Below are 24,255 nucleotides of genomic sequence, written 5' to 3' on the forward strand. Positions count from 1 at the left end.
GGACCAAGGAATCTGGTGGGGTGAAAGTAGACTTGGGTCTAAGGCCGGTATCGGTTCTCAGAACTGGTGATGGTCTTTCCATGAAGTAGGCTTGTAGTTTCAATTTGCGTATGAATTCCTGCATCTCAATGTTCATTTTAAAGATATCAGGTCTCTGTGTCGGAACAAAGCCTAGGCCTTTGTTTAACACCTGGGTTTGTAGACTCGTTAATAGTGTTGGAGTGAGATTGACCACTAAGTCCCTCTCTGGTTGCTGGACGACGGTTGGTTGGGTAAGGATCCCGTCATGCTCCTGGTTTGTCGGGGGTTTCCTTGGTTCTGGTCCTCCCATGTGACGTTGTTTCCCTTCCGGTTCCTTCCCCGTGGCCCCGGGCGGGTGCCTAAAAAAGGCTGTGGGTCATAGAAGGCACCATCAAAATCCTGGTTCCATTGTGGATACCCCTGAGCATTAGCTGTTGGACCAAACTGGAAAGGGGAGAACGGTGGGGGACCCATGTATTGTGGGAATTGAGGGTACCCTCTCCATCCCCGTTGTCTCGGGAACTGTTGTCTCTTTTGTCTCCAACCGCCTCGGTTTGGACGGTACCTTTGGCCATTACCTGAGTTCGAGCCGGTTGAACTGTCTGATCCATCACTGTCTATGTCACTGTTTTGGTTCTTGTGCACATAATCAGCTTTTGTATATGGATAGGCTCCTTCCGGTGTGAATTTATCTTTATCTTTTTTAAGTTTGCTAAACTTACTTTGTTTCAGGGTGTATTCGAACTCCGTCATCTGTTGGTTAAGTTCATCTAGTCTTATTTTGAGGTCAGCAGGTGAGATGTAAGTGCTTAGTTGTACCTCAATTTTTTGAATTTCAATTTTTAATTCTTGTGTTATTCTGGCCGCTGTTTTAACAATGAGGACTAACCAGTCCCTGGTGCAGTGCCAGGAGATCAGGGACCACTCTTTTTTAAACTGGGCATCTGACTGGAATATGAACGGTTCAGTTTTGACGATCAGACCCGGTGGGCCCATTTTATTCCTGAGGTACTCTGTCATTAGTAGACCATGTAGTGCTGCTTTGATTTGGTTACGTCTTAGGTTCACTATTTCGTTCCAATCATTAATATTAGGACCTGTTTCTGGGTTGCTGAGGCCCTCAAACGGGTTGATGGCTGTGAGAATTCTGTCGATCTCGTCGTCCCCAAACGTGAGGCCATGTTCGTCCTCCATTGTAAAGACCGCTGATGTAAGTACCTAATGTGTGAGACTATGTGTGTGAGTATGAGAGTAAGGCTCCCGCAGCTGTGCGCTGCCTGTACTGAGTCAAAAACAAAGAAGGGAGGTAGAGCGAAACGAATGGATTCTTGCTCCACTGGGATACTTAGATAAACACAGAGAATCCAACCAAGAAAAGGAGGGGAAGGGAGTGTTTTCAACGTGTGTTGAAGCACTCAGTGTTTTGAAAAATACCCCTCACACACCAAAAGGCGATGACGAAACACTCATGATCATTGAAGAAGTTTTGTTCTCAACACAATGGAAGTATCAAACACCACGAGGACTGGTTCTAGAATGCATCTCACTGGCCCTAGAAAAAAACTTCTTTCAATACAAGACCACGATCTACCAACAGTGCCATGGAACCAGCATGGGTAGTACCTTTGCGCCGAGCCTGGCGGGGCTCTATGTACATCACCTAGAGACCACAAAAATTCTCAATGAACGAAATCCATACAGAACAAACATAAAATGCTGGAGGAGGTACATAGATGACGTCCTAGTCATCTGGGAAGGTGACCGACAATCTGCGGAGGAATTCCAAATATGGCTGAACAACCAAAATGCCTTCCTCAAATTCACCAGTACCATGTCATCCAACCTACTAGTCTTCCTTGATCTAAATATTTATGCAGAAGATGGGGGCTTAAAAACCACTACCCATTTCAAGCCAACATCGAGAAACTGTCTGCTAAGATACGACAGCTTTCACCCCAGGCACTTGCGTGAAAATTTGCCCTATGGACAATTTTTACGTCTGAGACGTAACTGTACAAATGTGTCCAATTTCAAATTACAGGCGAAAGACCTGAGTGAGAAGCTAAAGCAACGAGAGTACCCCAAGAGAATCATTGCAAAAGGACTGAAAAGAGCTACGAATAACAACAGAGAGGCCCTACTGGAGGACCGAACCACAGAAGCGAAGGAGAATAAAAGACCTATATGTGTGACAACTTTTAACACCATGTCCAACGAAGTATCAAAAATTGTGAATAAACACTGGAGGATACTAACCTGTGGCAACCTGAACTTTGAAAAACCTATGTTTGCTCACCGAAGAGGGCGTAACCTAAGAGACATACTGGTACACACAAGACCAAAATCAACAACAATCGTTACGCAACCATCTGTTGACGTCCAAGGCCACTTTCCCTGTGGAAACTGCAGTAGCTGCCACCTGACCAAGAAAAGCAAAAAACTTTTCTTCCGGAATGGAACCACTTGGGAGCAAAGGAAATTCACAAATTGCAATACTAAAAACGTAGTATATCTGATCAAATGTCCCTGCAACCTTGAGTATGTTGGTATGACAACGAGGGCTGTAAAAACAAGAATGAACGAGCATAAGAGCAATGTACGCTGCAAAAAGAGCACAACGAAAATGGCAACTCACTACCTAACTGCTGGACACTGCGTAAATGACCTAAACTGGACAATTATTGAGCAACTACCCTCTGAAGCTGGGCTCTTCCAGAAGGAACAGAGATGGGTTTTCAGGCTTGGAACCCATAAAATTGGGCTTAATGACGATTTACCGTGGACCCAATTGACCAATGACCAATGACCGGTGAAACGATCCTTCCAGTATTGTCAAAAAATAGAACTTCAATTACTAAATATCTCGGAAATTGAAGACTATTATAACTAATCGGATAAATACAGCGCGACCACAATCGTATGTCTGAAGTTACTCAATCAGGATACTTCTGAGACCAAAAAACTGAAGTTCTTGTTAAACCGGCTTCAACAAGAAAGAAATTGCCCCATTGAAAGCGCAGACAGTACTGAAAGGACCGCTGGAATCCAAGAAGCGCATGCGCGATAATCAGTGTCTGTCAGAAATGACAATAGCAAACGCGCATGCGCCATTTATCACTGGCGTGCGCATGCGCGAGTGATCAGTCACCATGCGCCTACGGGGAGAATCACCAGACGTCTATGCCATGTCATTACATGACGGAGAGACATGCGCGAGGCAAATTAGCGGACGTTCCAAACATGGGCATCTGTCAATTAACATGGAGCGGAACACCCATGTTAGGAAACACAGATACTTCCGCCCCTTAAGAAATAGGGTATAAATAGCATGACCACTGGTCTACCATCCAGAACCAGCGGAGCAGCGTGTGGGGGTAGACGGTGTCCATAGCGTCCCGTAATCGTGAGTAATCCTCAGACTGATCAATTAAGACCACCCTCCTAAAACTAAAGTGAGTAAGAATGAGTTATTAAATCTTGCATCATTCTCCCCAACAGATTGCAAAAATAGCAACACCCCAGACGTTCTCTATGCTCATGAGGCAAAAAAGCAAGCTTCACAAGTAGGACCAATAATAACTCTAAGTACCAGTACATGTGTGTTCTATGTTGTGAGTTTTGTGAGTCTTTTTCCTTCCACAGGCTTTAAAACAAGCATAATGGTGAGGTTCCAGGTGACTGCACCTGCTTGAACTACCCGCTACAAGGGTAACCAATGTTGTTTTCTCCTTTTTGTCTTTCTGCAGGTCATTGTACTTGTAGCAGACCGCTGTAGGCACACTTAGCCTATATTTTCGTCACTTTTCTGTATAATACACTTTTTAATTTTAGAAAAACGTGAGTAAGGTGGGGAGGTTGTGCCCCCGTCCTGAAGAAGGAGCTTGGCTCCGAAACATGTCGACAACGCACACCAGAGGTCCTGTTCCCTAATATAACAGCCCTGACCTCATTTTGCACTTCTTTTAATAATACCAGCCAGAGTTCAGAATAAATTTTTCCTCAAACTCATGCGCCAGGTATTTTTTAATTTTTTCACCACATCCCACCACTCACTTAACCTAAGACACCCCACACACCAACACCACACATAGTCTTTACTATTAGTGCTCCCGCGTAGTCGTAGGTCGCAGCACGCCGCATCCCGATAGAGGGGTGCGAAGACCCCGATGATGAAGCATGACACCAAGGGGCCTTTTGGTGTGTGAGGGGTATTTTTCAAAACACTGAGTGCTTCAACACACGTTGAAAACACTCCCTTCCCCTCCTTTTCTTGGTTGGATTCTCTGTGTTTATCTAAGTATCCCAGTGGAGCAAGAATCCATTCGTTTCGCTCTACCTCCCTTCTTTGTTTTTGACTCAGTACAGGCAGCGCACAGCTGCGGGAGCCTTACTCTCATACTCACACACATAGTCTCACACATTAGGTACTTACATCAGCGGTCTTTACAATGGAGGACGAACATGGCCTCACGTTTGGGGACGACGAGATCGACAGAATTCTCACAGCCATCAACCCGTTTGAGGGCCTCAGCAACCCAGAAACAGGTCCTAATATTAATGATTGGAACGAAATAGTGAACCTAAGACGTAACCAAATCAAAGCAGCACTACATGGTCTACTAATGACAGAGTACCTCAGGAATAAAATGGGCCCACCGGGTCTGATCGTCAAAACTGAACCGTTCATATTCCAGTCAGATGCCCAGTTTAAAAAAGAGTGGTCCCTGATCTCCTGGCACTGCACCAGGGACTGGTTAGTCCTCATTGTTAAAACAGCGGCCAGAATAACACAAGAATTAAAAATTGAAATTCAAAAAATTGAGGTACAACTAAGCACTTACATCTCACCTGCTGACCTCAAAATAAGACTAGATGAACTTAACCAACAGATGACGGAGTTCGAATACACCCTGAAACAAAGTAAGTTTAGCAAACTTAAAAAAGATAAAGATAAATTCACACCGGAAGGAGCCTATCCATATACAAAAGCTGATTATGTGCACAAGAACCAAAACAGTGACATAGACAGTGATGGATCAGACAGTTCAACCGGCTCGAACTCAGGTAATGGCCAAAGGTACCGTCCAAACCGAGGCGGTTGGAGACAAAAGAGACAACAGTTCCCGAGACAACGGGGATGGAGAGGGTACCCTCAATTCCCACAATACATGGGTCCCCCACCGTTCTCCCCTTTCCAGTTTGGTCCAACAGCTAATGCTCAGGGGTATCCACAATGGAACCAGGATTTTGATGGTGCCTTCTATGACCCACAGCCTTTTTTAGGCACCCGCCCGGGGCCACGGGGAAGGAACCGGAAGGGAAACAACGTCACATGGGAGGACCAGAACCAAGGAAACCCCCGACAAACCAGGAGCATGACGGGATCCTTACCCAACCAACCGTCGTCCAGCAACCAGAGAGGGACTTAGTGGTCAATCTCACTCCAACACTATTAACGAGTCTACAAACCCAGGTGTTAAACAAAGGCCTAGGCTTTGTTCCGACACAGAGACCTGATATCTTTAAAATGAACATTGAGATGCAGGAATTCATACGCAAATTGAAACTACAAGCCTACTTCATGGAAAGACCATCACCAGTTCTGAGAACCGATACCGGCCTTAGACCCAAGTCTACTTTCACCCCACCAGATTCCTTGGTCCCCTTAGAGCTATTGGCTTATGAAAAAGCTATCATGACAGAAGTCAACAAACTGGATGTGTCGTCTACTAGAATTTTTCACAACACAACAAGGGAGGAACAACAAGCCCTAAAAACGCTATCTGAGGACACCAATATCATAATAAAGCCAGCAGACAAAGGCGGAGCCATCGTCCTACAAACTGCCGAGGCCTACGACAGTGAATGTTTAAGACTACTGTCTGATAGACGCAATTACATGATCCTACAACAGGATCCAACAGAGAACCTGAGAATTAAGATTGGAGGAATGATCGAAGAAGGCCTAGCACACGATTGGTTGAGCAAGAAAGAGGGCGAATTTTTGGAGCAGAAAAAACCGCGGATTCCGTATTTTTACAGCATCCCGAAAATTCATAAAAACCTCACCAATCCCCCTGGAAGACCGATAGTATCAGGGATCGGTTCTATCCTAGAACCACTGTCAAAATTCGCGGACGCTTTCCTACGCCCTCTAGTACAATCTACAAACACCTACCTCAAAGACACAAAAGCGGTATTACAACTCCTACAGGACATACCCTTTGACCCGGGCAGTCAACTCTTGATCAGCCTGGACGTCGAAAGTCTTTATACCAGCCTTCCCCATGACGAAACACTCATGATCATTGAAGAAGTTTTGTTCTCAACACAATGGAAGTATCAAACACCACGAGGACTGGTTCTAGAATGCATCTCACTGGCCCTAGAAAAAAACTTCTTTCAATACAAGACCACGATCTACCAACAGTGCCATGGAACCAGCATGGGTAGTACCTTTGCGCCGAGCCTGGCGGGGCTCTATGTACATCACCTAGAGACCACAAAAATTCTCAATGAACGAAATCCATACAGAACAAACATAAAATGCTGGAGGAGGTACATAGATGACGTCCTAGTCATCTGGGAAGGTGACCGACAATCTGCGGAGGAATTCCAAATATGGCTGAACAACCAAAATGCCTTCCTCAAATTCACCAGTACCATGTCATCCAACCTACTAGTCTTCCTTGATCTAAATATTTATGCAGAAGATGGGGGCTTAAAAACCACTACCCATTTCAAGCCAACATCGAGAAACTGTCTGCTAAGATACGACAGCTTTCACCCCAGGCACTTGCGTGAAAATTTGCCCTATGGACAATTTTTACGTCTGAGACGTAACTGTACAAATGTGTCCAATTTCAAATTACAGGCGAAAGACCTGAGTGAGAAGCTAAAGCAACGAGAGTACCCCAAGAGAATCATTGCAAAAGGACTGAAAAGAGCTACGAATAACAACAGAGAGGCCCTACTGGAGGACCGAACCACAGAAGCGAAGGAGAATAAAAGACCTATATGTGTGACAACTTTTAACACCATGTCCAACGAAGTATCAAAAATTGTGAATAAACACTGGAGGATACTAACCTGTGGCAACCTGAACTTTGAAAAACCTATGTTTGCTCACCGAAGAGGGCGTAACCTAAGAGACATACTGGTACACACAAGACCAAAATCAACAACAATCGTTACGCAACCATCTGTTGACGTCCAAGGCCACTTTCCCTGTGGAAACTGCAGTAGCTGCCACCTGACCAAGAAAAGCAAAAAACTTTTCTTCCGGAATGGAACCACTTGGGAGCAAAGGAAATTCACAAATTGCAATACTAAAAACGTAGTATATCTGATCAAATGTCCCTGCAACCTTGAGTATGTTGGTATGACAACGAGGGCTGTAAAAACAAGAATGAACGAGCATAAGAGCAATGTACGCTGCAAAAAGAGCACAACGAAAATGGCAACTCACTACCTAACTGCTGGACACTGCGTAAATGACCTAAACTGGACAATTATTGAGCAACTACCCTCTGAAGCTGGGCTCTTCCAGAAGGAACAGAGATGGGTTTTCAGGCTTGGAACCCATAAAATTGGGCTTAATGACGATTTACCGTGGACCCAATTGACCAATGACCAATGACCGGTGAAACGATCCTTCCAGTATTGTCAAAAAATAGAACTTCAATTACTAAATATCTCGGAAATTGAAGACTATTATAACTAATCGGATAAATACAGCGCGACCACAATCGTATGTCTGAAGTTACTCAATCAGGATACTTCTGAGACCAAAAAACTGAAGTTCTTGTTAAACCGGCTTCAACAAGAAAGAAATTGCCCCATTGAAAGCGCAGACAGTACTGAAAGGACCGCTGGAATCCAAGAAGCGCATGCGCGATAATCAGTGTCTGTCAGAAATGACAATAGCAAACGCGCATGCGCCATTTATCACTGGCGTGCGCATGCGCGAGTGATCAGTCACCATGCGCCTACGGGGAGAATCACCAGACGTCTATGCCATGTCATTACATGACGGAGAGACATGCGCGAGGCAAATTAGCGGACGTTCCAAACATGGGCATCTGTCAATTAACATGGAGCGGAACACCCATGTTAGGAAACACAGATACTTCCGCCCCTTAAGAAATAGGGTATAAATAGCATGACCACTGGTCTACCATCCAGAACCAGCGGAGCAGCGTGTGGGGGTAGACGGTGTCCATAGCGTCCCGTAATCGTGAGTAATCCTCAGACTGATCAATTAAGACCACCCTCCTAAAACTAAAGTGAGTAAGAATGAGTTATTAAATCTTGCATCATTCTCCCCAACAGATTGCAAAAATAGCAACACCCCAGACGTTCTCTATGCTCATGAGGCAAAAAAGCAAGCTTCACAAGTAGGACCAATAATAACTCTAAGTACCAGTACATGTGTGTTCTATGTTGTGAGTTTTGTGAGTCTTTTTCCTTCCACAGGCTTTAAAACAAGCATAATGGTGAGGTTCCAGGTGACTGCACCTGCTTGAACTACCCGCTACAAGGGTAACCAATGTTGTTTTCTCCTTTTTGTCTTTCTGCAGGTCATTGTACTTGTAGCAGACCGCTGTAGGCACACTTAGCCTATATTTTCGTCACTTTTCTGTATAATACACTTTTTAATTTTAGAAAAACGTGAGTAAGGTGGGGAGGTTGTGCCCCCGTCCTGAAGAAGGAGCTTGGCTCCGAAACATGTCGACAACGCACACCAGAGGTCCTGTTCCCTAATATAACAGCCCTGACCTCATTTTGCACTTCTTTTAATAATACCAGCCAGAGTTCAGAATAAATTTTTCCTCAAACTCATGCGCCAGGTATTTTTTAATTTTTTCACCACATCCCACCACTCACTTAACCTAAGACACCCCACACACCAACACCACACATAGTCTTTACTATTAGTGCTCCCGCGTAGTCGTAGGTCGCAGCACGCCGCATCCCGATAGAGGGGTGCGAAGACCCCGATGATGAAGCATGACACCAAGGGGCCTTTTGGTGTGTGAGGGGTATTTTTCAAAACACTGAGTGCTTCAACACACGTTGAAAACACTCCCTTCCCCTCCTTTTCTTGGTTGGATTCTCTGTGTTTATCTAAGTATCCCAGTGGAGCAAGAATCCATTCGTTTCGCTCTACCTCCCTTCTTTGTTTTTGACCTAGTCACAGCCTCGTCTTTCTACTCACTAATGGAGGGGTTTCTGCATCTGTACTGAAAGGCACACAAGAAATAGTTACACACTTTACAAGTACAAAAGGAATGGATTGAGCAAAAGAGAGGTCTACTCTTGTCAATATCTGGGTTTACCGTGGTGCGGCTAATGGTGCTCTATTTACCTTGGCCTGTTCGATTGAAAACATCCAGTTCATTTCACAAAAGCATTTATTGCTATAGGCATCCAGGAACAGACATGGCCTGTCTGACTCCAGCAAACCCTGCTTACCCGGAGTAAGAGTGTGTTATTCTTGGGTTGCTACCCCGGGCATAACGCAGGGCCCTGAGGCAAAGGGCGGCCCCCAACCCTTTAGGGGCCCCAGGCCTTCAGGGGCCGCCCCATTCAGCCCTAGGTCAATGAATATCTGTGAGCTACATAAGACTCAGGGCCCCCCTACTCACATTTTGCAAGGGGGGCATCATTATGCGTTAAGCTGCTGTACTCACCGGCCCGTCATAGCTGTAGCTCAGGTAGTTGGCTTGCCCGGATTTTTCCAGTAGATACAGTTGGACCCAGTTGTGCAGGCCGGATATTTTACCACTTTTTATTTCACCTGCAGCATGGATGGAAAAAGGAAGATTGGTGTCTGATCGCCAGCTGCCATGGTGCCATCGGTAAAGTACTCTACATGAGAAGTGTATACACAGCACCAAACCCCCGGGTTATGCAATCAGTTGTAAGGCACAGTCAGGCGGATTGGTCGAAAACTGCAAAATTGAGGTAGTAGGCGAGATATTCTATACTTTCTTTATTCTTAGTCTCAGGTTACAATAACTGATGGCTTAAGAGCTTTCCCATAGCTCAACTGGAGGTGGCCTGTATCATCACACGGCCCTCGTTCACATCACCCTCTTTTGCTACTTAATGGGGAGTACTGCAGGGATGGACTGTCTTTCCACTTCTAATCCACATCCACCACAAAGTTCTAGCAGACATGATTAATTCCTTCAACCTAGCCTGCTACAATTATGTGGATGGCGCACTGATCATCCAAGAACTGGGAAACCGCAAGTAGCTAGACCCATAAAGACTTGACCACTGTGCTGTGCTATGAATGGAGAAATGCACATTAACCAGCTTTAAACTCAACTGTTCCTAAGCTCTGAACATTGGAGAAAACCCAGCCTACAGCAACCTGACTCCAGAAGCTGGAGACCCTACTATCCACATTTAACAAAATACTAACCTATTTAGTTCATTTGCCATGTCTGCCTGTATTCAGTGCATGGTGTGAGCTGCCACTGTCCTAGTGGCTGGATGCTGCGGGTATTTTATACAGGCTGCCTGCACCCAATATTTCAGATGTTTAAACCACGATCGTTTCACTCAACAAGTCCCTGTAGAGGATGCTCTTGTGACTGTTAATATAGCAAGGTACATTTGGCTCCTGCTCTGACCAGAAGTAAATTGTAATTGTAATTGCATTAATATAGCGCTTACTACCCCCGACGAGACGTCAAAGCTCTTTACTCTGTAACCCAAAAAGGATCAGTGGTGAATTAGTATAGGAAGATATGAAATTAATTTGAGCGGTGGACATGTTAGTCTGTTAGTTGGAATGAAAAGGATAGTGGAGGGATAGAAGAGGGAAGGGTCTAGAAAGTGTTTTTGGGAGCTCATAGAGTAGGAGGAGGTTTGGGATGAGTAAAAGGGGAGGTGGAGAGGGAATGGTAGGCCCGCTTCCAGGGCTGCGTTTGGAAAACATCTCAGAAGCATTCGAGTATTGAGGTTCCCTATAGGATAGTTTTCTATTGCACTGCTGGATCCAGGCACCATAGTTCAGTGCTGCAGCCAAAACTCTTTCTTATCTGGCTAGTTTCAGTGTCTTCTGGTGAAGTGCATGCTTGTCATTTCTGCTGATTGGTCTTTGTCAATTGCAAAGGGAATATGGGGTCTCCATCTTAAATGTCTATATCTTGACTCCCAGATATGAGAAGACTTTTGCCGCTTCTTGTCCTTGATTGTCCACGCTTAGGGTGTTTCTAGCCTTGAGTTTTGGGTTTCCATAAAAGTCAATTATATTGGTTTTCTTTTTGTTGATCTACAGGTCATTGCTTCTGTGGTATGATCTGCTCTTATCTAACTGGAACTGCGACGCTGTAGGAGCGTGAGCAATGAGAAAGGGTGATCCGCACAAGGGGTTATGGGGAAGCCCTCCTGAGGAGTAGTGACATCAGTTCCTGGGGTGCAGGCACTGACCCTCACAGTTGAGAGATCACAGTGCATAGAGGAGATCCTCCCTCTGGGTGGTAGCAGAGAGGATGTTATAAGCAAGACTTGATCTTGAAAAACTGAGGCACAACCCAGAGATATCAATAGCACGTGGGTACAGAACAGCAACCAGAACATGGACAAACAACATGCACCTTTTTCTGCGGCTAACTCTAAATGATATATTTCAACTTCACATGAATTAGTCTTACCGTGGAAAACATGTTCAAACCCTGATGAATCGAGAGGTCCTTTTGAGCGCGTGTACAATCCGAACCACATTTCATTTAGGTCACGCTTGAATTCCTGCTGCGATGTGTAGAAACCTGTAGGAGGAAAGGCCAGTTAATTTATTTGAGCCTGTAGGGTTTTGTCTGATGGACTTGTGGAAACAGTCAGTCTGATAACTGACCAACTCTTCCCTTCAGGGCCGTAGCTATCATTACCTACTCAAAACCTTCCCTTTTCTTATCCTCTGAGGAGGTCTTGCCCCTTACACACACACCTATTTTTTGGGTTTTCTTCCAGAATGCCCACCTCCTCCTAGACTATAAACGGCACCTGCTGCATCCACCACCCACACTGCACAAACACTCGAGGCTTGCACACGAAGCAGCTCCAGGGTGGAAGGTCGGATGTGACAATGTATAAGCAATGGGAGGGAGATGGAAGAGTCCTTATAATGAAGAGTACTGGTAAGTAATCCAGCTAGCAGTACAGCAGGAAAAGTGGCCCCAAAACCCAAGAGCTGTGATGTCCACTACACCTCAATCATGGCTGTCTTTTACTACCTAATCACAGCTCTGTCTTTTACTACCCATGGAGGAAGCCCATTTCCCTACCTTGCATTAGGGTCAAGGCGCCTTTCGTAGCTCCCTACTTCCATTTGTGTGTCAGTCCTATCTGCCCATCAGGAAAATTTCACCCACCCTGCCACAAGTCTGCTTCTGTGGTGAATCTTTTTTAAGTTTAGTCTCGGACAGCTTTAGCAGTCTCGGCGGCCTCGTGTAATGAAAATCATAAATAAAAAAATACATACATATAAAGAGGGGCTTTGGTTCTGCTTTCTTCATCCACTGGTTTGTTCAAATGTAATTCACCTTTGGTTCTCCACACAGAAGCATACAACATGGCCAATGGGTCAGCACACTTCAACCATTAGCTCTCTTCACTAAGACAGACATCATTTTGATTGCGCACATTCGGCCTAAAAAGTAGTCCACTACAATGTCACATATGGTGAGTCAATCATTGCTTTTATCTCTGCTTTTATTTCAAGTTTTTTACATTTGATTTTGTGATTTGTTTCTTTACTTATTTTTTCTAACAAACATAAGAATGCCACTTTAAATGGTGGCACTTTTAATTTGTATCACTTTTAAAGTTGTGATGCCTATTGCAAATGTTTGCAAAATAAACAAATACGTGCCTGCCTGTAAAAGACAAACATTTGTATTTGCTAATCCAATGCTTGTTCAAATAATGGAGGTGATTGTCTATGTTACTCTTTTGATCACCCTCCTCCTTCTCTATGAGGTTGGATCAGGTTGTCCCAGTAAAAGGTGCTTGTGTATGGTAGATGGTGACCAGGTAGGGTGGACAATACACTCCAAGTCATCCCAGCCACTGTTTCATTTTTGGACTTTAAAAACACATTGATCTCAGATTTGTTAGTCCAGTCGTTTCAATAGAAGCAATGCAAAACTACAACACCCACAATGAATTTGGCTGTCAATTGAAATCTCAGGACTGGAATCAGAGTCTGTAATGATGTGAAGTGAGGTAGCCACCCCATCAAGGGCTTGTTATGGAAATGGAAGTACCTTATGGACAGGAAAGCTATACTACTTCAGCACATTTGCATACCAGTGGTTCCAAGGGCCTTACAGCAACAAGGAAAATGGGCCTTCCTACCTGAAGGGCAAAGGGCCTGCCAGGCTCCGGTGCCACTGCACCTTCTGCACTATTGATAGTAACCACCACTGTTCTATACCACTTAATGACCAGATCATGGCTATATTTGAACCAACCTCGCACTTTTCATGATTCATTTTGCTGTGATTTACCTCTTCACCATTGGAGAAGGCAAGACGGGTTTTGGTTGCCACATGTGCCCGGTGGCTTCTATTGCGGAGCATTTGGAGAAGTAACACTGTAAAAGAGACTGGGATTTTGTTTTCCCTTCCAACTTCCTAAGCAGGGTGAGCATCATATTTATGTTCTCCTTGTAGTTCATATTATGAGAGACAACATCCAGCATCCCTTCCTAAATAAATCCTCCTTTGACCCTCATCACTTGAGACGAGAAGGAAATGAAATAATTGGAAAGAATCCTTATATGAATGGAAGGTGTGAACTGTGACTATTGCCACCGATCCCTGATTTTAACAGCACGGTGTAGAACTGTCAGTGGATCTTCACCAGTCTGTGGCTTAGAAGGGCTCCCCCAGTCATACATTACTAATAACCCAGAAAACAGATTCCATTCCTTCCCCAACCGCATTCATCAGGCCCCAAGGTCTGACAAGTTTATGGTGCTGTGGCAGAGCCAGGCACATGTCAGGCTCAACTGAAATGTGATTGGAACTGCCCAAACCCTTCTGCCTACTAGAGGCAATGGCTTGTCAGACAAACTGCCAACACTTTTGTAGGCTGTCTACTCCTGATAACTGGATTACTCATAACCGATCCCCCAAGCCTACGAGCTTACCTTTGGAGGATAAGAAACTGTAGAGCTTGCTTATGACTTGAGTCTTGAATATCTCCTCCAGGAAGGCGTCCTGTTCTTGGACCTCTGCGCTTGGAACTGTCTCGGCAGTGCCGGTCATGCGATCATAGTTGTCGAGCAGGGCCTTCAGTCGTGCAAAAGTAGGTCTGGAGAACAACTTGTTTTCATTGACATATTCGAAAAGTCTGCAGGGGAGAGACGGGTTGTTAGGTCTCAGCCTAAGAGAGTTAACACTTCCCTGTATGGCGGTAACCCAAGCACATCTGGCAGTACATGGAGTCTATGGTGCCCCCATTTCTCCACTTACCTGGTTCTTCATACCTAGTGGTTCTCTTGGCACTGTGGTTCCCAAGCCATAGGTCCCATGGTCCAGACATCTGGATGGAGGTGAAAGTCTAGGAGACAGACAGCTATGGTTCTATCTTTGAAGGGCCAGTGAGTAAGACTACCATCTCGAATCTGCAGCCTCCTGCAGCAGTAGGTAATTCGAATATCACACAGGAACAGGTGTGATGAAGACTGGACTAGGAATGGCGGAGGACAGCCACAAGAGACTAGAATCTTTGGAGGGACCCTGTGACTCCTTCTTTAAGATGGCTGCCCACAGGATAAAACAGACTAGAGTCCTTATCCCCAGGGCACAAGTCTAAAAAAAGAAGTGGGGGGACGCTGACGTCACGAAGGAAGTGACGCCACGAACGGTGGCTTGCACCATCAGACTCATTGCCTCCCCTCGCTCACCCCTTAGATGCGATTGCATCAGAGAAGCCAGCGCATGACATACAGCTGAGACACTTCATGTGTACTGTATTTTACAGATAAAAGGAGGTGTCACTATGGCACTGAACAAGCACGCACATTAGACTCTGGCAGTAGTTTGTTATCGAGCTACCGGTAAAATAAGTGGGGGGACGCCGTCCACCTGAGTGGTACCCCGACTTGAGCCTGCTTATCCCTGATCTTCGATTGGGCTTTGTCAGTGTGTAGTAACTCGGCTCATGTTACACAAGGGACTCAACCACAGAAGATGGCTTCTTGCAAGCAATTTTTTCCTGGAGCTTGTAGCGGATCCTTAAGCACCTTCATGTGGGCACTAGTTCACCTAAAGAGAATAAGGCATATACTTGATTCTTTATGGCTCTGTGGACAAAGCGCTGGCTTTTGAATTTTATAATTCTATTTGGTCCTGATCCTTTCCACTATGTCATACATTATTTTCTGCTTCAAAGGAACAATGCTCTCGGATATTGTGCCAGACCCTGATGAAAAGGAACATTTTATAAGTTCCTGTCAGAGCCTGTGGGCTTCTAGACAATATATTTGGATAAATATGATATAAAGTAAATCTTTTGAAATAATGTTTTGTGGAATCTTCTGGTATCTGCAATGGAGAGGGTCATGCTTGGTGCAGTATGGATCTGGCACTGTCTTTTTTCTAGGACTATCTTTAGTTTCCAATCTAGTCTAGTGCAGGCATTTAGAAGAGTGTCCCCTTTTACAGAAGAAAAATTTCTTGCCAGATGTACCGCCTCCAAAACAGTCCCTCCGATAGTAAAAACACTGCATCCACCTGCACAATTTTTCCAAAAAGTACATAGACACTCCATCATGCCTTCCTCTTAGAAACATGCCTGTCTTCGATGTCTTTCTCACCAACAACAAAACAACCACTCCACCTGCAAATGCCAGAAGAATACCTGTTCTGCTCTGCACACCTCAAAGTTCTGACATCAGCAATGTAACACCCGGGAATATGAAAGGAAGGGAGTCATTCGGACCTTGTTATGTATGTACACAGAGATGTTCTTGTGCTGGAGGTGGAGAGCATGTACACACTGAGCTCAAAGTGCCGCTGACTTCAGAATAATACTGAAAATGGCCAAAGATGTAACATACAGCTTATTCACAAAAAATATTTAAGTATTTGGATGCCGGAGAAGACCCTTTGGGAAGTGAGGCGTGCTTAGATTACTTGTTTGTGTTGCACCTACTTTTCATCACATCAGAAGTTGTGATTCAATGATAGCAGTTCGTGTTTGGAATTATTCTCCCTGATTTACTTGATGTTCTTATTATTAACAATTACATGTTCTTATTCACACCAAACTGTTATCCCAATATTTCCTTTACTCAATGTCGAAGGATTTCTCTTTCCTCCACCGGTTTGAAATCGGTATCATGACCGACATTCCATTTCACATGCAGAGATTACACAGCCGCTGTGAGCTCGGTAACCCCTATCGAGCCACTGAAACTCGAGCCCAGCACGTGGGAGCCGTGGCGTCATCACTGAGAGGGGTGACAAAACAGCAAAAAAATGTGTAACTATCTTTTTTTTCCTTATTATAATAATTTCAATGTTGGGGGGGGGGGGGGTGACAAGAAATTTTTCGCACCAGGTACCACCTGACCTAGCTAGGCCACTGTGGGGGAGAACACCCAGGAGTGTGGGAGGGGGGAGGGGCTGAGCGCTACGTAGGCTGCTGCAGCGCTCGTGCCTGCTGCTCACAGCCGGGCCTCCGGTCCTGCCCCTGAGATGAGATGAGCGCTACAACGAGGCAGGCCCCTGAGGAGTCGGATGGAAAGGTGGGGATGCCAGGGCTAGGTGAGGAAATATTTTAGTGGTGGAAGCTCTATACTTGCAAGAGAGGCCGGTTTTTCAGGGTGGGCCAGGCCCACCCAAGGAAGATTCTGGCCTACCCAAGGAATTGGTGTAACAATACTTGAGGGCCCACCCCCTGCAATATACGTGGAGGGGCTACCTCCATACTCAATCGGGAGAGTATTGTGTGCTGAGGGGACCCCTGAGTTCAGTGAGTGCGCCCACTGAGAGCTTCTTTGCCTCTGAGCTCATGCCATGTTACAGATGCAATGAACACAAAACCACTGGGTATGGGCTCCCACAGGCATCGCTTGCCACAAGTGTATAATAAACAAAAATGTTGCAAATGCCACTAATTTCCAATTTGAACGTTGGTTGCATGAACATACGAATGAAACAATATGTTAATTGAATTGAATTACACTTATTTTAATTTCTTTATATTTTCAATTGAACACTTCTATTTGAAAGTCATTTTCACAAATATTCTACAAATGTTAAAAACCTGGTGTGCAAAACAAATATCATATACAGTGCTTACAAACTCATTGAATATTTACAGTGTTTATGCATTCAATCTTCATTCATACATCACTCAATCCACTACAAACCACAACGACTAACAACAACAAAACATAAATGATTAGAAAGATGCTGTAATGAAACTCCAGCAATCAAAAGCCAATATTTTTTACAATAAATTGAATATATACAATTATTCCTTTGTCAATAAATCAATTATGATTTTTGGCTGTTAAAGGGTCTACGCGTTTCGAACTACCGTTCTTGCGTAGTTCTCATCAGGACCAATCTGTAATGAAAGAACAAAAATCTATTTGAAGGGGGGTCCAATGTGTCTATGCTACCTTACCCCAAAACTCAAGCGGCCTCACCTACCTCGCGCTCAACTGAGCCAGCTGGAGAAGTTATACTCCCAGGCTAGAAAATGTATCAAAAAAATCACAGTCAGAAATGAAACATTACAGGAGTCTCTCATCATCTCATGCAGCCTTTCTATTCATGCCCTGACTTACTTGGGGATGTTCGATAGCGTTTCGGGCTGGCCTGGCTCGCCTGTCTGTGAAGAGGGGCACAAATGCATGTCTACAGTTACTAACAACCCTGAGTGTATCTCTTGATTCAACCAACGAGGAATTGGGCGCGCCGCTTACCTGTTCAGGCAGCTCAGGCGCGTTGTATGTTTGAGAAAATCAATCGCCACGTTTTTTCTTTTTGTCTTAGTTGGTGTCAGTTCTGTGTAAATGGAACAAACACGGAAGGTTGGCAGACTCCCTAAGATTTGACTAGTTAAGAAGCGGCGATAATTGCTGTTTGTAGCGCGGGTTGGCACTTACTTGATGGATCGTGGCTGTAACCTGTCTGTCTCCACGGGCGTCCGAACGCTGCACTGATTGTTTGCACTTCCGGGTCCCCGAAGGTTTCTGGGAAGTGTAGTTCTTGACCTTAGTGCCATTTATGATGTCGAAATAACGCAAATAGGAGGAGTGGCTATGGGATGCCCCTTTGCCCCGGAATTAGCAATTCTGTTTATGGCAAAATATGAGGAAACATTTGTCTACAACAATAATCCGTTCTCCCAATGGATAACCCATTGGTATCGTTTTATAGACGATGTGTTCTTCGCTTGGACAGGGTCAGAAGAAAATCTAAAAAACTTCAACGAATGGATTAATAACAGGGTACCTGCCATCCATTTTAGTTTGGACTATTCACAAGACAAGATGCCATTTCTAGACGTGGAGGTCTACCCCTCCATGGGTGGTCTAGTGACAACGCTATATAAAAAGCCGACAGACCGAAACAAAGCTTTACACTTTGGAAGTAACCACCCGCGGAGTCTAAAGGAAAATTTGCCCTATGGGCAGTACCTCCGTATCCGCCGCAACTGCACAGAAAAGGAAGAATATCTAAGGCATGCGGAGGTCTTGACCAACAATTTAAAACAACGAGGATATCCAAAGAAACTCCTCAAGAAATCCTGTAAAAGAGCTTGGTGGACGCCAAGAGAATGTTTGTTGGAAAAGAGACCAAAAAAGATCACGGATAGAATGGTATTCGTATCAACCTTCTGCCCAAATTCGAACACACTGAAGAAACTAGTCAAACAAAACTGACACCTGGTAAAAAATCTGGACCAAATGTTTCAAAAGGAACCGCTGTTCGCATTTAGAAAAAACCATAGCATTTCCAATCATTTGGTAAGAGCGGCACTGCCAACGACAAAAAAGCCAGACTTACGCAATATGCTACGCTTGCCTCCCATTCAAGGCCACCATAAATGTGGCAACTGTTCATGTTGTGACTCTACGAAAGAAGGCAAAGTTTTCTCATATAATGCAATTCATTGGAAACATGATACTTTTTCCAATTGCAAAACTCGGTATGTGGTCTATGGTGTTCTGTGCCCATGCGACCTCTTGTACATTGGGAAAACCAACCAAGAGGTTCGCGTGAGGATACAACAGCATAAATCCAGAATCAAAAACAATGTCGCCAATGCCCCCTTGGTCAATCACTGGAAAGAAAAAAATCATCAAGAAAATGAATTAACCTGGACAGTAATCTCCAAAGTGGAAAATGACATAAGAGGAGGCGATTTGGATGCAAAACTAATTAAAAGAGAGGCAATGCTCATTTTGAAATTCAATACTGTGTTTGCAGGATTGAATGAACTGTCAGAGATTTTTAAACTATAAGTCTTCCCACATCCATGCAAACACATCCTTTCCATCAAAACATCGGTCATATAAACCAGCACAACCATGAAGAAAAGGGTAAGAAACCAATGCTGCATACATAACTTCCATCGCCTGCATTTCCTAAGACAAGATGCCATTAATAAACTTGAACAAAACAATAAAGTTTTTTTGCGTTATTTCGACATCATAAATGGCACTAAGGTCAAGAACTACACTTCCCAGAAACCTTCGGGGACCCGGAAGTGCAAACAATCAGTGCAGCGTTCGGACGCCCGTGGAGACAGACAGGTTACAGCCACGATCCATCAAGTAAGTGCCAACCCGCGCTACAAACAGCAATTATCGCCGCTTCTTAACTAGTCAAATCTTAGGGAGTCTGCCAAACTTCTGTGTTTGTTCCATTTACACAGAACTGACACCGACTAACACAAAAAGAAAAAACGTGGCGATTGATTTTCTCAAACATACAACGCGCCTGAGCTGCCCTAACAGGTAAGCGGCGCGCCCAATTCCTCGTTGGTTGAATCAAGAGATACACTCAGGGTTGTTAGTAACTGTAGACATGCATTTGTGCCCCTCTTCACAGACAGGCGAGCCAGGCCAGCCCGAAACGCTATCGAACATCCCCAAGTAAGTCAGGGCATGAATGGAAAGGCTGCATGAGATGATGAGAGACTCCTGTAATGTTTCATTTCTGACTGTGATTTTTTTGATACATTTTCTAGCCTGGGAGTATAACTTCTCCAGCTGGCTCAGTTGAGCGCGAGGTAGGTGAGGCCGTTTGAGTTTTTGGGGTAAGGTAGCATAGACACATTGGACCCCCCTTCAAATAGATTTTTGTTCTTTCATTACAGATTGGTCCTGATGAGAACTACGCAAGAACGGTAGTTCGAAACGCATAGACCCTTTAACAGCCAAAAATCATAATTGATTTATTGACAAAGGAATAATTGTATATATTCAATTTATTGTAAAAAATATTGGCTTTTGATTGCTGGAGTTTCATTACAGCATCTTTCTAATCATTTATGTTTTGTTGTTGTTAGTCGTTGTGGTTTGTAGTGGATTGAGTGATGTATGAATGAAGATTGAATGTATAAACACTGTAAATATTCAATGAGTTTGTAAGCACTGTATATGATATTTGTTTTGCACACCAGGTTTTTAACATTTGTAGAATATTTGTGAAAATTACTTTCAAATAGAAGTGTTCAATTGAAAATATAAAGAAATTAAAATAAGTGTAATTCAATTCAATTAACATATTGTTTCATTCGTATGTTCATGCAACCAACGTTCAAATTGGAAATTAGTGGCATTTGCAACTTTTTTGTTTATTATGTTACAGATGCAGGCACAGAGGCAAAGGAAGTCCCTCATTTGCATAAGGCACCCCCCTATGCCAATGAGGGAACGCCCCCAATGGTAGCGCTTGGACTTTAAGTGCACCATCGGTATTACTGAAGGGAACGCACAAGCGTCTGTGCACCCTTCTGTAATACCAAAGTGCCCCCGGGGCACTTATTGTAATACAGCCCCAGATCAGTAATAAGAAAAGGATTGCTCAAGGCCTCACAAACACTTCATAGTTCTGACCTTCCACCAGCCCACAGTTTAAATTAGTGGTTGGCGATACATAGAGGGAGTGCCTAATCTGGAGTATAACTTGTGCTTAATTTGAGCTGATGGTTTCCGGGGCTCAGTACTGGCACTTAATTGTCAACACAGGCACTAATCACAGCTGCCACATGGTGACGATGTTCGTGTAATTTAAAGATGAGCAGCAGAACAGTTGTTTATTAATTCAATATACATTAAAAACAGCGAATACCTGCCATCCTAGTCACTCCTATAGTTTTGGGGGCTTGAACCGTGTGAACTGTCACATTTGTAACAGTAACAGTAACAGTGTGATGGGTAATAGTAATGAAGGTATTGTCACTTGCAGCGCTGGCAGTGGGAATGTGTGGTGCAAGCTGCGGTGGTGTTCTGACGAGGACCCTGAAACTTATTTTTGTGGGCAAATTAAGCACTGAGTAACACCTACTTGTTGAGTTTCCTTTATAAAGGGATAGTATGATAAAATGAATGCTTGGTATTTACAAGAAGTCAAAAACTACCCTGTAATTAATATTTCTTAGCTGAAACTGCATATATGCCGATTGTCTTGCCATTTTGCCTGCATTATTTCTGTATTTGGTTATTACTGAAATACGTACATTTTGCAGAGGCCCCACATTTTCCTTATGGAAGGTTGTCATGAAAAGTTACCAAATGCTTATCCCAGGATAGTAGCTGAAATTTGGCAAACTTCATTAAAAATACCGTGTGCATTGAGGCGCTAGGGGCCGCACAGCGGGATGGCCGCTTGAGCAAGCAGCTCCGCCGGGCAGATACGATTCCAACGCGCTACATTACGAAAACAGACCGAAAACCACCGTAACCTGCATCAAAGTGGATGGGAGGTTCCACTGCATGGATGGAGAGTAATGTACGACCGCTGCAGACTCTCCTTCAATCCTTCAATTAAAACGGCGACGGTGAAGCGAAATTGAGTCCGAGACAACATGGCGACCACTAATCTCCCGCCGCCCCGGAAGAGCGCCTACACACTGTAAGACGACTCACGGAAGGACTGGAGTTGTATGCGATAGCCGGATACGCAGATTTAAAGGTGGGCCACCTCCGACACCGGAGACATTACGTGGAGCTCTTAAAAGATAGGTTAAACTGCAACATAGCGGTGGCGGAATCGGTAACTTAAAATGGCGGCGCCCATATCCTCAAAGCGCTGATTCCGACCGATGCACAGACCCGGGGAAGCAGCGAAGTAATGAACTACCAGGTTATAGTTTCAAATGCGGTCACCACATGCGGGACAGTGAGGGCACATGACACTGCTGCTAGAACCCTGCTTTATTGAACTACGTTAACGCTGACTAAAATGCGCATTATTGCGCAGGACAGACTCACAAAATGGCAGCACCCAGAGCGCAGAGGAGCAACTAAACGGTGACAACTCCACACTAGCAACACAAACTTAGACCGGAGCACTAGTCGGAATTAACAGACACCTGGGGAGCAACTGGGGCACTGGCTCTGTGTGAAAGTACCGACTGTCTACACCGCGGACCTCGCATCGCGTTGTGAGCCCATCCCCCACGCACTGGCGAATGTGCATCGTTGCCAATGTAGAGTTACATGCTGACATACCGAAGCATAAGACTGAGTCACTGCAAATATAACCGACCGACACCAGCAAACAGAGCACCTCCCCTGTGAGTATATCGCGTGCGCAACAGACTGCTGACAGTAGAAGCAACGCGGACGACCACGGCGCTCTGTGCTGACACCTGGACTGAGAGCTATCCAGTTCTTTGACTTAAAGAGGCCCGTTACATCCCCCCATAGAAAGAAACCACCGCCCCTTGACAGGAGAGTCACGTACGACATTGTCTAGGACTCGAACATTACATATCTATTGACTGGTGGCCGTCCCACCTTGGTTAGTGCATCTAAACTGTTCGGCCCTTCCACGACGACGGTGTCACATAACCGCTTTCGAATATTTTAATACAAAATACTCCGTTGCTGGACGCCATGGGTAAGCTGGACAGACTACAATCAAAGATTACCTTTGAAGCACGGAAAACGCCGAAAGGACTGACTGAGCCATCAGATGAAGATGCAGAAACTGGAAGCACGGGAGAAAGTAGCATGGAAAGTATTCTTAAAGCCATCCACGCCAATCTACAAGATATCAATGGCAAGCTGGACCACCTCACAGGACGGATGGATAACATGGCGGCCATAATGGACAAACATGGGTAGAGACTGGAAACAGCTGAGACTCGCATATCTGCGGTGGAGGATGAATCACATTCCACAACAACCAAATGCACCGGCTTGGAGAAAGTCCTGAAGGTCATCAAGACTAAGGCGGAGGAGTTGGAAGTGAGATCCCCCCGGAACAACGTTCGTATCGCAGGACTGCCTGAAACTACCAACACGGGACGTATGGAAACATACATTGAACAACTGTGCAAAGACATATTTGGAGCCGAATCTCTGCCACCTATCTTTATAGTGGAGAGAGCACACCGCTCCCTGGCACCAAAACCCCCGCCAGGCTCGGCGCCGAGACCCATGGTCTCTTGTGTGCTAAACTATAGAGATCGAGACAACATCCTGCGACTAGCACGTGAAAAAGGAGAGATTCAACACCAGGGAAACAAATTGGAGTTCTACCCGGACTACACGGTGACAGTGCAACAGGCAAGACGAGAATTCAACGAAGCAAAAACCAAACTCCGTGAATTGCAGATACCATACGCCATGCTCTATACGGCTCGACGGAAGGTTACCTGGGATGGCACAATGACCATTCTACCTACCCCCAAAGCTGCAATGGATTTCATCAAAAAAACTGCAACCAAAGGGAAAAGGTTGAACAGAAGAGAAAGACAACCAGATTCTGACTGAAGGTAAGGAGTCGAACCACTGACTACAGTTGTGGAATGTACAGCAACCCAGAAATGTGGCTAACTACCTATCCACGTCCCTCAAGGGTAAGACCAATTGCTGGATAATGGTAAGAACATTATGTGGTTACACTGTATAAAGACAAACTAGGTGGTAGTGCGACTAGATGGATTGCCATCGAACTACCACACAAAGACAAGTTGCATAATTATACGTTTTGCATCGTAACCCGCAAATACCAATAG

At 44.7% G+C, this 24,255-nt stretch overlaps 1 protein-coding gene across 1 annotated transcript in view; it reads right to left on the reverse strand.

Moving 5' to 3' along the window:
* Positions 1-24,255, reverse strand: part of LOC144764867 (uridylate-specific endoribonuclease C-like) — a 72,278-nt gene that overhangs the window by 19,261 nt on the left and 28,762 nt on the right. The window contains exons 3-5 of the mRNA XM_078650302.1: positions 14,189-14,391; positions 11,691-11,804; positions 9,714-9,820 (exon numbers count right to left, since the gene is read on the reverse strand). Of these exons, the coding sequence (XP_078506428.1) occupies positions 9,714-9,820; positions 11,691-11,804; positions 14,189-14,391 (424 nt within the window). The remainder of the gene's footprint in view (positions 1-9,713; positions 9,821-11,690; positions 11,805-14,188; positions 14,392-24,255) is intronic.

Source organism: Lissotriton helveticus, chromosome 1_1 (assembly GCF_964261635.1).
Source record: "Lissotriton helveticus chromosome 1_1, aLisHel1.1, whole genome shotgun sequence".
In the NCBI taxonomy this organism is placed as follows: domain Eukaryota; kingdom Metazoa; phylum Chordata; class Amphibia; order Caudata; family Salamandridae; genus Lissotriton; species Lissotriton helveticus.